This window comes from Lissotriton helveticus, chromosome 1_1, assembly GCF_964261635.1.
Source record: "Lissotriton helveticus chromosome 1_1, aLisHel1.1, whole genome shotgun sequence".
NCBI lineage: Eukaryota > Metazoa > Chordata > Amphibia > Caudata > Salamandridae > Lissotriton > Lissotriton helveticus.
Window position 1 is genome coordinate 1,767,572,562 of NC_136057.1, and position 14,725 is coordinate 1,767,587,286.

The 14,725-nt window shown below is 39.6% G+C and overlaps 1 protein-coding gene across 1 annotated transcript in view; it reads left to right on the forward strand.

Moving 5' to 3' along the window:
• Positions 1-14,725, forward strand: part of LOC144752100 (complement C3-like) — a 1,799,539-nt gene that overhangs the window by 858,439 nt on the left and 926,375 nt on the right. The window contains exon 18 of the mRNA XM_078640046.1: positions 569-710. Within this exon, the coding sequence (XP_078496172.1) occupies positions 569-710 (142 nt within the window). The remainder of the gene's footprint in view (positions 1-568; positions 711-14,725) is intronic.

The window sequence follows — 14,725 nt, forward strand, 5'->3', positions numbered from 1 at the left end:
CATCTCGCCATTTACATCTTGTACCTTTTACCCGTATCAGGCCTAGTCTAGCTTGGGGATCAGTTACCAGTCACGGAGCACAGACTGCATGAAGCACCCTGGAACACTGGTTACGGAGATCCCATGCTTTAGCCACATCTTCTAAATATCGCCTATGTGTCTCCTGCCCGCGTCTGGCCCCGCCCACACCCTTCACTTGTCCTTATGCTTCCCAGTTAGAAAGTCCATAGCTGCAGTTGCTTTACATCATTGAGAAACAATTTCAGGGGTTGTCTCAAGTTAATATTTTTTTTTATTGTTTCAAGCCTTAATAATATCAGAAAACTATTTACCTGGATCACTGTGTAAGTTACCCATTTTACATGATTTACATTTTTGTGGTACAAGTTCCCATGTGGTTGAAGCCATCAATACACATGTATAAAAGCAGCAGGGTGTTCGGTAGTATCTGAAGTAGCCAAGTGGTCAAAAGAGTAAAATTCAGGAAGGCAATTTTAGGAGCTATGGTGAAACACTTTGAATGTAAATGGATGTTTTAACTGAAAAATTCATTCTTTTCGGTTTCTAGACAATGAGGATGTAGGTTGGGATGAAGATGAAGATGAAGAGGAAGATGAGGATGGAATCACAATTAGGACATCGTTCCCTGAAAGCTGGATGTGGCATATAATCACAATCAATAATGACCCAAAGAAACCAGAAAGTACAAGGTAAATATCCAAAGAAAGATAGATTAAATCATGTGAAATTAGCCTATAGATTTAAATGAATTTCAGAGATCTTGTGCTTTCAAAAATACCAAGAGGAGTATGATTAGAGGTTCGGGGGGGAAGGGATTGCGAACGGAGATGGTAAAATCCATACATGCAATCTCAACATCGACACCGACGGCACATCCTGTAACAATGGTACACTTCATGTACTCCCCTTCTTTTGAAACGTCTCATGTTAGAAGGATACATTATTCCACTCTGGATACTACTGGCTAAACAGGTCGGAAAGAAGGCCCATACTCAGTCTACGCATCAAGAATGGGAGAATATTTTCTCTGGCATTGAGCATTGATTGGAAGAACTAAACCCATTCATTAGACCCTTGTCAGATTCAATACTCCTTAGTAGAGTAGGACCTGGATTCAGAACAATTGACTGATGAAGATCTGAGGAGTGAATATGTGACCCCATTACCTTGTTTGAAGATAAAACTGGAAATTTGTATGTACAGAGCAAAAGTAATGTATTTTTCCAATGATGTCTGTGAGATATTGGGTTGGTGGTTGACTGGAATGTGAACATTGTCAAGCAACCGCCACAATCCCTTGCATGGTGAACCACAAAAAGCCACTAAATTTACCTGTGCTTAACCATTGGCAGATCAGCAGGAAGGAGTGTCGTCGTCAGATGGCCTTTGGCCAGAGCTGCGGTGAAGATTTATACATTCAGACTTAGGGCCTGATTTAGAAGTCGGCAGAGGGAATACTCCATCACAAATGTGACGGATATCCCATCCCCATATTACAATCCGCATAGGATAGAATATGGTCCAAATACAGCGGACAAAATATCCATCATGTTTGTGACAAAGTGTTCCCATCTGCCAACTTCTAAATAAGGCCGTTAGTCTCTGAAAAGCAAGTGTAAGCTCTCCAGCTGGATGGGGCAAAGAAATTTAGCCAAATACAGTTCCACCAGGGCCGATAATACCCCTTTGGTGAAGGACCGCAGGACAGGACTTACTACTGTGGAGAAGAACGTAATGAGAGAAGCTGCAAAGTCAGTCGACCGGTGATGCACCTCAGGCAGATACCAGTCTCCTCTTGGTATTTAGAGTAATTTTTAGAGAAACATTTTTTAGGTCCCCACTTCTGGGTTTTGGCAATATAGTCACCTTCATCTCCACTTCCAAGGTTCCTGGACTGGTGGGGCACCAAATGGAGGGTTAGGACTCACTCAGGCTGGGTTTAGGTGTGGGCCCAAGGTGAAGCGAGCCTTTGGAGTCCCTGAGGCTCAGATCGGAAGGCCATCAAACTGGCCCCTTGGAGTCTCTATGGTAGTAATATGTTAAAGTTGGAAGTCCACTCCATTTTCCCCTGGCTAGAGGGCTGCAGGGCAGAAAGGCAACAGTTCAGCTAGGAAGTAGCATGTTGGCAGCCAAGCAGAGTGGCAGACCTTTCAGCAGCACAGTAGTCTTTCTTCCTGGAAGAGACTCCACAGGTCCAGAAGTGTACTGAAGAGTTGGTGCTTTTATACCATGGCACCTTCCTTCTGGAAGGTGTGAGAAACTTCTAGACAGTGGCTTTGAATTTCATGAAATTTCCAGACTCCCCTGCCCTAGCTCCAAGCTGGCTGCAGTGACAATGTGGAGGCGATAGGCCCTTTGTGTGGAGCAAGAGCCCTCCTTATTCAGTTGCAAGGGGCTTTGCTCAGCTCCAAACACCCTGCCAACAGATAGCCCATTCAGACACACTTAATCCCCAGACTGTCTGGGGGGAATTCACAAAGTCTGTCAGTTTCACCTAGTTGTGTGACACAAGACAGGGTTCAGGCACAAAAGGGCCAAGGGCAGAAAAATGGCAACTTTCTGAAAGTGGCATTTTCGAAATTGCATTAAAAAATCTGACTTTATCATTCATTAGGGTTTTTCATTACTACTCCAAAGACACCAAATATACTATAGCTAGTTCTTCCAATTGGACATTACAGCTTATTAAATGTAATAATTAATCCCCAATGTTATCCTATGAGAGGGGCAGGCATCACAGTAGTGAAAAACAAAGTTAGGAATTGTTCACTACCCGACATGTAAAACTAAGATGTACATGTCCAACCATTCCCTTACAAGGCACCCTCCCCTATGGGCTACCTAGGGTCTACCTTGGGGGTGACATGCATATAATAAAAGGAAAGTTTAAAGTTTTGCAGGAGGTAATATTGTCAATTCGAATTGGTAGTTTAAAACTGCATTCAGGCTGCAATAGCAAGCCTGGGGAATGTTTTAAGGTGCTACTTAAGTGGGTGGCACAATATGTGCTGCAGGTCCAGCAGTAGCATTTAATTTACAGGCCCTGGGTATATGGTATGGCATTCTACAAGGAATTGATAAGCAAATAAATATGCCAATCAGGTGTAAGCCAATTAAGCCATGTTCCAAGGATAAGAGCACAAGCACTTTAGCACTGGTTTACAGTAGTAAAGTGCACAGTCCTAAGGTCAACAAAACCAATTCAGCAGAAATAGGGAAAATTAAAGGCAACACGTTTAGGGGGGACCCTGCAAAGAGGGACAGGTCCAACCATTTGACAAAGTGTTGGAAAAGAAAGGGGTAACAATAGCATCCCTGATGATCAGACAAGCGAATGTGCAGTTTTTTTGATCACCTATGAAAGAGAACAATATAAGAGGAAGAGAGTTTAGAAAGATTTACTACAAGGATGCCATATAAATTGGCAATTTGTTGCACCAGCAAGGAGAAGATGGGTTGCTCTTGTGCCCGTGAAGTGAAGAAGTCAACCCAGCTCCAAATATGGCTTCACTAGACTCTATTCCTGATCAGTAGATTGAACCCCTGGATATATTTCAAAAATCACCCGCACAAGGAATGTCACTTGCCCAAAGAGGCAATTCTGTGTGGGTGTATTCACTCGCTGTCAGAGTTCAAATATTAAGTTCTCCACAATATCTTCAGGGGAATTTGGAAAAACTCTTGAGGTGGTTTATCCATGCTTTTCATATTCAAGGAAATGCATCAACAATAGCCTTGCATGCTTTATTGAGCCCTCATTAAAATCACTGTCAAGGACCAATATCTGCTGCTACTTATTAAACAATGTAACAGCTACAATGGTTCAGGGAAAGTAATAGAAAAAAAAGAAAAATAAACACGAATAATACTGTCATAGAATCCCACAATTAGTTTTAAAACTCATCACTACAATAAAACAAAGAAAACCAACAAAAAAGAAAAGGAAGGGCCCACAACAAATTATTGTAGAAAACTTAGTTGTTATTACATATATTTTGTATAAAATATAAATATTACAAAGTATAATGTACAATTGGTACTCACAAGGATAAACACAGAAGACATATATTAGTACAGATCGCAGGGTAAACAAAAAACATACACAATATTAGAGGAAACAATTCAAACCTTTTTGTCCATATGATAACAGGATCAGTAGGAAATATTTGCTATCCCGTAGTTCCCCAAAGCAGGGCGTCAACAGCGTTTTGACCTAGCAGATTTGTTAGGTCATCATCAGGACATAAAACAATATTTCGGAGCAACCATCAATTTTAATCTGGAAATAAAAACAATTAGAATGTTGGGGGTACCTAAACGGAATATTCACAAACAAGGAACTCAACCAAGGGCCAAGGCAACTGAAATTGAGCATAATATGAAACAAACTCGGTGCACCATGCATACTGAAATAATTGTGTAAAGGTAAAGAAAAAGAGCCTTCACCAACTAGATTAACACCTTGCGCGCTAGCGGTTTTCCCGCTGTGCGCGGCAGTTTGCGGAAACCCGCGTTACATGACGAGCTCAGCTCGTCATGAGCGTACGACAGGCATAACTCATGACGAGCTGAGCTCGTCATGAGCGTAGAAGGGGTTAAGCAAGGTTGTGTAACTAATTTATAAAGCGTGCACTGATATCACCAATAAATAAACAAATTGAATCCATATACTCATATACGTTAATGTTAGGGCCCCAGGTAAAGTATACCAGACCAGAATAATACATTATAAACCCTGAAGTGCCAAATAGTTGATAAAAATATTGCTCACATACTTGTAGTGGATAATCTTATTACGTAAAAGGTCAGGGAATAATATCCTCCAGGCTAAAAATTCATCTCAAGATATCCATAGTCTCTGCAACATACGTACATCAAGGGGCCAATTCCGATTCGGTAAACCAATCGTATGACCAAATTGAATCCGTAGCCTTTTCTGTACGACTCGTACAATTCTGTCCAAATCGCGTAGTACGATTCGTTTGAAAAATATATGACCGAATCGTTGCGAACCGTACGAAAAGCAAGGGAAAATCCGTACGACACGGACCCTCACAGTGAACCGTACGAATCGTAAACATGCTGTACGACCCAATAAGTATGATCCGGACCGGGGAATGAGAACGCGATTTGTACGGAAAACGTCGCGTATGAGCGATTCGTACGGAGAGCCACACAATCACATACGCACCGCACCCCTGCAATCATGGGTTGTACGCACCGTACCCCTGCAATCATGGGGTGTACGCACCATAACCCCTATGTACCGTACCCCTGCAATCATGGGGTGTACGCACCGTACCCCTACGCACCGTACCCCTGCAATCATGGGGTGTATGCACCGTATCCCTACGCACCGTACCCCTGCAATCATGGGGTGTATGCACCGTACCCGGTGGTGTCCGTTTTGTACGCGGTTTGAGTCGAAATCTGCTTTTCCGTACGTTTTGAGCTCCCGTAGAAAAAGAATCGTACGGAGTGTTGACGAGGCGAATCGTACTTGCTGGGTCGGAAAATGCTGCTTCGATCTGTACGGACGTCGCGTACTGCGTGTTCTGAATGCGATTCGTAAGGATTTTTAAATCATATGGTCTTTCATACGATTCGTATGGAGATCTGCTTTGGGTCCGAATCGTACTTCATCGTACGTACGGGGACGTTTAAGGGTACGATTCGTAAGGGAAATATGCTCCGTACGGCTATTTGTAAGGGATTTTACCAAATCGGAATCGGCCCTTAAATGTATAAATCAAGCTGAACTAAATTAATCTGGAAACAATTCATATTATTCCAAAACTCTCCACAGAACAATAGTTCTGCTCCCTAGAGAGAAGAAAGTTTTCAGACATCAATGATTTCATAGGACTCCAGCAAGAGGTGAGCAACTGCAACCTCATCGACATGGACCCTTACCTGTGAAATGAATTCACCTCGAGTAGCCACATGCAAGACCCTCTGACTGTCATGTTAGAGCTGCAATGAAGCCCGCGTCTAAAGTAGCACTACTCATCATCGAAATAAGCAAAAGACTACCTGTCTAGGATAACATATGGGAGGCATTTCTTTAAATTATCTAAAGCTGGAAAAGCTCTATTTATTTTTATATTAAAGTCAAATCAATATATAAAGAAAATCATTAGACTTTAGAGATTATTTCTGAGACAAAGACATATACATGTATTTGCGAACCCTGCGCGATACGTATGCACAGAAACCAAGACACTGCCATCTCTTGAGGGAAATATACCCAATGTTTGTTACAACATGAGTGTATCTGATGCAGGTGAAACTCAAAGAACATAGACCCTGTCACACAGTATTACATGAAGAGAGTTTCAATGGCAATAGGTATTCCTAACAAATATCTACACATTGTATATTAAAGGAGGCAGAAAAACATTTAGCAACAAAAAGAAAATTCTAGATATCACAATGCATTATAAAATCACATCTAAGAAAAATATTGGTTAAAAGAAGATGTTTTATTTATTATTCATCATATGTCATTAGCCTGGGGCCTCCCTAATGGTTACAGTCTAAAAAGATAAAAAGAACGTGTCTCTATTGACTGAGACAATTACAGAAAGTTTAAAAATAGTCGACGCGGCGTTTCGGTGTACAGTAGTTTCCACCTTCATCAGGACGTAACAAATTCTTATATTAAAATCTTATTATATTTAAAGGGTTATGTATCCTCAATTTCATATTTATGCTTCACTTAACCGGCTTGAATTTGGCTGTTGAATTGGGCCTCTTCTGAATATGTGTAATAGCTCCCTCTTGCAGTTATATGTTGGAGCCACCGTCTTGTAGTGTCAGGGTTTGGATTAAAATGTCAATTTCAGCGCATAAAAAATCGGCTTCAAAATATAAATGGAACTTTCTGATTCAAATTGGTCATCAGATTATGTAGTCTTTTCCTCAATTAAGACCTCAGGTGCTTGTGTATCTGTAGCTGCCTCCCTGCTCCAACGTATTATTCCGGAAGTTTGCATATTATTCCAAAACTCACCACAGAACAATAGTTCTGCTCCCTAGAGAGAAGAAAGTTTTCAGACATCAATGATTTCATAGGACTCCAGCAAGAGGTGAGCAACTGGCAACCTCATCGACATGGACCCTTACCTGTGAAATGAATTCACCTCGAGTAGCCACATGCAAGACCCTCTGACTGTCATGTTAGAGCTGCAATGAAGCCCGCGTCTAAAGTAGCACTACTCATCAGCGAAATAAGCAAAAGACTACCTGTCTAGGATAACATATGGGCGGCATTTCCGTAAATTATCCAAAGCTGGAAAAGCTCTATTTATTTTTATATTAAAGTCAAATCAATATATGCCATCTCTTGAGGGAAATATACCCAATGTTTGTTACAACATGAGTGTATCTGATGCAGGTGAGCCTACAGTAATTAGACACAATATCAAATCAAAAATATAGAATGGACAGAATATCGACTTCAAAATATAGAATGGACATAATATCGAATGGACATAATATAGCGGTTAATAATATCAAAATGCAGGTAATATCGACTGTCAAAATATCGAAGTACATAATATAGGCATTAAAATATATATCGAATTTTTAATAATATCTATTGTTTTAGTGTTTTGTATGTGTTAAAAGTGTATATTATTTTTGTAATCAAAGCTCCAAGGTTCCCACTGTCTTGAATGAGTCAGCGTTGGTTTGTGGGTCTTGTAATGTATGTTTATTTTAAGTAATTCATTTTATGTTACTTAATTTTTGCATAATTTAATTCCGTAGCGGGTTGTGGGTTTATAGGGGAATAGGGTGGGAAGTAATTTAATTATAGTAAATTAAATATGATTTTTTAGGAATTAATAATTATTTTTAATTTAAGTTTGCGTTTTAGTTCTGTAGCGGTTGTGGGTTTATAGGGGAATAGGGTGGGAAGTAATTTAATTGGAATTAAGTAAATATGTATTTCCTTTTTTTGGTATTGATAATTATTTTTATTGGTAAATAATTATTAATTGGTAATTAATTGTTATTAATTGAATAATTGATAATATGTTATTTGTAATAATTTAATATGTGGAGCGGGTTGTGAGTTTATAGGGGAATAGGGTGGGAAGTAATTTAATTGTAATTTAGTAATTATTGAAATTATTTTTGTGTATTGATAATTAATGTATTGTTAATTAATTATACCTTGGTATTTTTTTTATTTCTTATTACATTTTTGGTATTGAAAATGATTTGGTTGTTAATTAATTATTATTAGGTAATTGATTTTTAAAACATAACATTTATTGGTATTTATCATTAATTAATTATTAAATATTTTGTGATTGGTAATTAATGTTAATTATTTTTTTATTGGTATTGATCATTAATTTGTTTTTATTTAACATAAAATCATTACTTTCCCTATTGTTGCACTCACTGGACTGGGAATAGTAATGTTAACCCCTAAGCTATCCAACGCTTTCCCTACTGTTGCACTCTCTGGAGTGGGAATATTATTTTTTACCCCTATGCTATCCAATGCTTTCCCTACTGTTGCACTCACTGGAGTGGAAATAGTAATTTTTACACTCCAGCTATCCAACGCTTTCCCTATTGTTGCACTCACTGGAGTCGGAATAGTACATTTTACCGACCCCGCTATCCAACCCTGATGTAAATTTATTTTAAGAGATTACATATATTATTTATTTATTGTAATATGTTTTTAATTAATTTAAAGTATGTTTTTTTGAATTATGCTGATTAATTAAGTTAACATATTTAAAAAAATCGATATTTTTACAAACTATATTTTAAACAACGATATTTTGTCTTCGATATTTTTGAACTTACCTGTAGATAAGGAGTCGATATTTGGATCTTCTATATTTTGGTGTCGATATTTTGTCCATTCTATATTTTTGTTGTCGATATTCAGTCAGTGATCCATTGGTAACATCAGGTCGTCACCTTGCCAACCGGACGCCAACACCATCATCGCACCCCCTCGCAGCTGGATCAAGGCCATCGAAGAACGTCTCGTCAACTCCCTCTGCACCAACACTCCACCACGCTTACAGACGATGACACCACAGCACACAATTGCCACCGATGGATCTCCAACAGCCCTGACATTCGGGCACCCCTCATGAACAGCACTGCGTCATTACCTTCAGTGAGAGGGACACAGTGCCACAGGGATAAGCTAGCCCCGTGCATTGATGAAGTTGCGTCATGTTTGTGACACGACTGCAGAAATATGTGACTTTCGAGCAGACAGATACGTCAGGATTCCTGATGTATATGTCATTACTTGCGTCATGGAGCATTGTCCAGTGAATACAGCGCATCCATGCTGTTGCAAGAAGGGCGTAGTGAATAGTGTTGCAACGCTGTTTTGTCGCACTGCTGCAACACTTCTCATGACTGGGACCCAGGAATGTGCACTATTTTATTGATGGTGCGCATTCCTGGTGCGCATTCCTGCCCTGTAGTTTTGTCGCAGGGTAGCGCTGCAACATTGCTTGCGGCGCTGTCCAGCCCATAACCTCTTGAGATGAGACCCCTAGTGTTTTCCCCATTTTTAAATCCAGCTATTGTCTGGTCTTAAGTAACTGGCTCTAACTGCAGTTAGAGACAGTTTTTTTGATCTTCAGAACTTCAAGGATTCCCTTTTGAATATGGAGTAGTGTGGTTTGCGGTCGTTTTTGCACGGGAATGCCTCTGCTGCGTATAATTATAACTAACAGAAGTAGCGATCCTTACAACAGATGTTTTTGCCTAAAAACTGTCGCTAACGGCTGTTAGCGACGGCTTGGCAATAGGGTGATAACATTATTGCTGCATTAGCGGCAGAAATGTGCCACTAACGCGGCGATACCTCCTTGTGAATATGCCCCAGAGAGTCCCTCATGCTCATGGTTAGAGTGAGCATTTTGCCATATATTCAGAGAGAAGAGTCTGCATGCATGACTAAAACATGCTTCAAAACACAAAAGATCGAAGTAAACCAAACCATGTTAAGATTCCAGTTGAAAAAGAAAATTAAAAAAATGCAATACTTACATATGTATTATATTATGCTCATAATCAAGGGTGGATTTAGACGGCCCTTAGTTGGAACATGTATTCTTAGCATACAATGAAAATATACAATCACATTAGGCAACTTCATAAGTATAGACATATAATGAAGTCAGGAAGTATCTAAGTCTAAACCAGTACTCGATTAGTGCAGAACAACAGAATTACATTCTTCCATTGAGACCTTTGTTGATGCTATAACATTTTAAAATCCAGAAACATTCTGCATTATTTAGCATTGTCTGTATATCACCACCCCTGAGTGGTTTTCGTACCTGTTCATTAATTTGCCACCTAATGTCATTCGGTGAATGGTTATAATCCCAAAAAATGTAATACCAGGGGTGCAGTGAGAGTCTTACAATGTATGCAGCTTCTTGTGATGTGACAGACGTGCCGTAACATTTGAGTTGTCTGTCCCACATGGATTAGATTACATGGGCACCAGACAGTGTAGATAACATTCGGGAGTTACAATTAGTTCTATCTCTTAAATTGTGTACGATCTGTGCATGTAAAAACTGTTTGGAATGAATGGGAGAGTCACACATAAAACAATTACCACATTTAAAGTGGCCAACAATCCTGTTGAGGCCCCATAAAGGGGCTAAATCAGGGGATTTTGTTTTGGGTAAATAGGCATGCACTAAATGGTCTTCAATATTTAAACCCCTTTTGAATGAGAACAGTGGCAAATCATCAGTGATGCCAATTGATTGAACCACGGCCAATGCTTTTTCACAATTTTTGTCACTACATAACTTTGTGTGCAAAAGGTGGTCGCACAAATTACCCTTTCCATAGCTTTTTAGGGCTGGGGAGTCAGCAGAAATTTGCGATGATTATATCACACCCTTTTCATTGATCGTTTAATTAGTCGTGGGGGATATCCAGGATTCTCCAATTGTTAGGGTACAATATTTGCTTCACGGAAATAGTCACTTCTGAACTTACAATATCTTCTGATTCAAAGAAACTGTCAGAATGGAAGTACCTTCTTTAAAACATTGGGAAGATGACTTTTATATTGGAGTAGAGTGTTAGGAGCCATTGGTTTGGTGGGAATCTTGGTTGCTAGCTTACCATCATATGGCATGATGGTGAGATCCAGAAGGTCAATCCATTCATTGCTTGAAGTGAAGTGATGTTCAAGTAAGGTGAATGAGTGTTCAGCCACCTAAGAAAAGTATCTAGGCACGAGTTGTCCCCTCTCCAAATGATGGTGTACAAGAACTCAATGTCCAAGCACACCATGAACTTCACAGCTGGGTCAAAATCTGTATCCTCTGTCTGTCCAATCATATTGCTGATGTCGCGAACATAGCTTTTAGTGCCCACAGCCAGATCTTTAATAAAAATATCAATATATTTGCACCGAGCCGCAACCAGATACAATAGGTCTACCCCAGTGGTGGATGATAGGTCTGTTTGAAATTTTGTCAAAGTACAAAGACAGGAGTGCTTGGAGATTTTGAGTTGAAATATTCAAATTCATGTGCACTTAAAAAGCCTGAACTTTTGGTCTTTGAAGTCAGGTCATGGATCAGTTTTTCGATCTCATGTAGGGGATTGGATCTTTTCAAAGTATAGTGGTTTTTGTAGGAAAGATGCAGTTGAACTTCGGCTTTGTAGGATGTTTGCTGAACCACAACTCTCCCGCCAGCGGGCTTAACTGTCAGGTCCTTTGTATTTTTCAAGGTCAAAAGTGCCTGTCTTTCATCCAATGTGATGTTGTATGGGATGTACTCAAAGCTACTTTTTGGGGTGGTGCCTCCTTCTTAACCAGTTTCAAATGCTAGCAATTCGACTGGTATTTTACTGCTAGGGGGATTGAAAGAAGAAGGCGGTCTCAGTTTTGAGGGGTTAAACACTTCAGGAAAACAGTTATCTAGAAAGAAGGCTTTTAGTCACAATTTGTGAATACATTTAAATTGTTCCATTTGGATATTAAAGAAGTTGGTCACTTCAGTAGGTGCAAAATGTAACACCTTACTGGGTAATGATATTTCCGTCAAGGAAAGAACATGGTCAGACAAGTTACACATAGGACTAAGAGCAGAATACCCCTGCTATTTGAGGGGGACCCACTGATAAAACTTCCTGCGGGTTTGTTGAGTTCTGCCTCCCCCCCGCCCTTGCCTCGACTAAGCTGTCCTAAAAAATGGAGGTAACCTGTTTTTTGGGGGCCAGTGCTTGGTCCTTCCCCTGTGTCTTAGTCCTTGACTTAGCTGGCAGAGAACTCGGAGAAGTTGACCACTGTTTGTCTGTTAAAGCCAACCCAAGGTTGATCATTTTCAAAATACTGATGTTTTAGTTGTATAAAATCTGTTAACCAGGTTAGCATGTACTTTCTCCTCACTGAAATTGTTAATGTCCCTTTGGACCTTATTGATCTTCTTATTTCATTCGATCTTCTCGAATTTGAGAACTGTCTTGTTAACTCTCTTAATAATGGCCTTTGCATTAGAGAATACATTACCCTCATTGATTTTCCTGTTTCAATTTCCAGTACTAGCCAATGGCAAGAACAAGCGACCCCATGATGGCTGAAACCCTTTTGAAAAATTGGGTCATTAGTAAAGATCATGGAAACATTTCATACTAGTAGGCCTACAGCAGGAATTGTGTCCTTTTTAATATTTTCAGTCATCATTAGCGCATGTAATGTAGTACACACATGTTTATTTCTGCATTTTTCTTATTTGTCCAGAAGTATCTGGGCCACTTACAACTGGTGAGAAAGACGATGGTCCCAGTAGGTATGGTCCACTTTTGGTTCTAAAGATATAATCTTCAGAGTAGACAGGGGTAAAACTAACAGTCATACTCGTTTAGAGGGGATACGTGGCTCTACAGAGTCTCGCGTGTGGGTAGTCAAGGCTAGTTCTGGAAAATGTAGACTTTGATGGTCTGTTCTAACCTCAAATGGCTCTCTAGCTCCTATTAAGGTGTTTTGTCTCTATAGATGTATGCCATGCTCTTGAGGTTAGCAGTTTTACTCCAAGGACAACAAAACAATAAGTATATAATGTGATGTTTCAATAAGTCATCTGGTTTCACCTGTACGTGTAACAGAAAGGCACTCCTCATAGAAGCTTCAATTACCACAGTGAACTGTTTCATTGGATCTGGATGTCTAAAGTAGAGGTCTTCAAACTGTGGAGATTGCCCCCCTGGGGAGCAGCAGATGTTTTCCCAGGGGGGCCGCAAATGAGTCTGCAATTACATGTAAATGAATCAAGCTTGAAAGTGCGAAAGGTGCGTTCATTTACATGCAGCAGATAAAGTCCATACAAAAGTGTGAGAACCGTACTACTGAGTGGTATGGGGCAGGGGCAGTGAGTTTTGAGATAAGGTCGTAGACATGGCTAAAGAACAGAAAAAATACTGCATTTTATCAAGTAACTGCATATAAAAAACACGGCACTTTAAAAAAAATGCAAGTTCATCTAATCAAAGGGAAATATACACTTACTCTTTTGAAATCTCAGTTAGCTATGTGATCACTGCAAATTTCTTTGTGTGTGACCAGAAAGTCACAGAATTAAATCCTTACTAGTGCAGTGAGGAATAGTTACTTGTTTACTTACAGTGCTACAAGGTCCCAGTTTGTGACAGAAAGCAGTATGAGTGTCATTATTTTAAAATTAGAGGATTGGGATGAAGCCAGCTCAATGCTTACAGAGATTCTGTGACTGTAAGAGAGCGGATGGTGTTCCACTTGAGACTTGATTTTGTGGAATATTGCCTGATTGGAATGAATGGGTAATAGGGATGGAGGCCAAGGCTGTGACTATTCTTTTCCATCTTAATTAACTCTGACCAGACATGAAAAGTGATTTTGCTTCATAATCTATCCGAAATGATACCTTCAATACTGATGCACACTGATCTCCTAACGTTTAATCATGCTGAGATTAATAAACTAAAACATTTAGAAAAACGGAATCAGCATGAGCAGTACAATATCACAAACATTTTTTTTTTTTTAAACAAACAGCTTTGATATCTCTTCGCTACAATTAAATAGCGATATTGTTATAACTACAGCTGGCAAGTGGCAGGGGTCAATGGTGATACAAAGCAGATTATAAAGAAGACATTCTCTAGCAAATTGCTAGTACCTTTGTAGGAAGTTATCTGGAGATCACCGACCTGTGATAGAAGAACAAATATCACCCATGCCTAAACTTTCCTTAGAAGAAGGGAGCCTAAGTAAAAAAATAATTTGATTCCTTAATACTACTTATCACATCATGTACAGTACCTAAGGTACATAAAAGCTACACACCACTGCCTGGTTAAGCTATCATTACTGGCTGTGGTTCAGTACATGAATCAGTGGTATGTTAAGTTGATTACTTCCTCAAATCACTTGTGTCAAAAACAAGATCATATGTTAGAGACATCACTGTCATCTATATATATAAAAACGAATGTATGTCTGTCTGTCTGTCCTTTATGCATTACTACACCATTCATCCGATCGCCAGGAAACTTTGGGAAGGTGTTGAGTACACTCCCGCGAAGGTTTCTGGCATACATTTTTTAAAATATCGGCCCCCAGGGCCCTCATAATCTTTCGAATACTGATATACGCACCAGACGGAAAAACAACAAATCGTGTATCCACAAGCACTCGAAT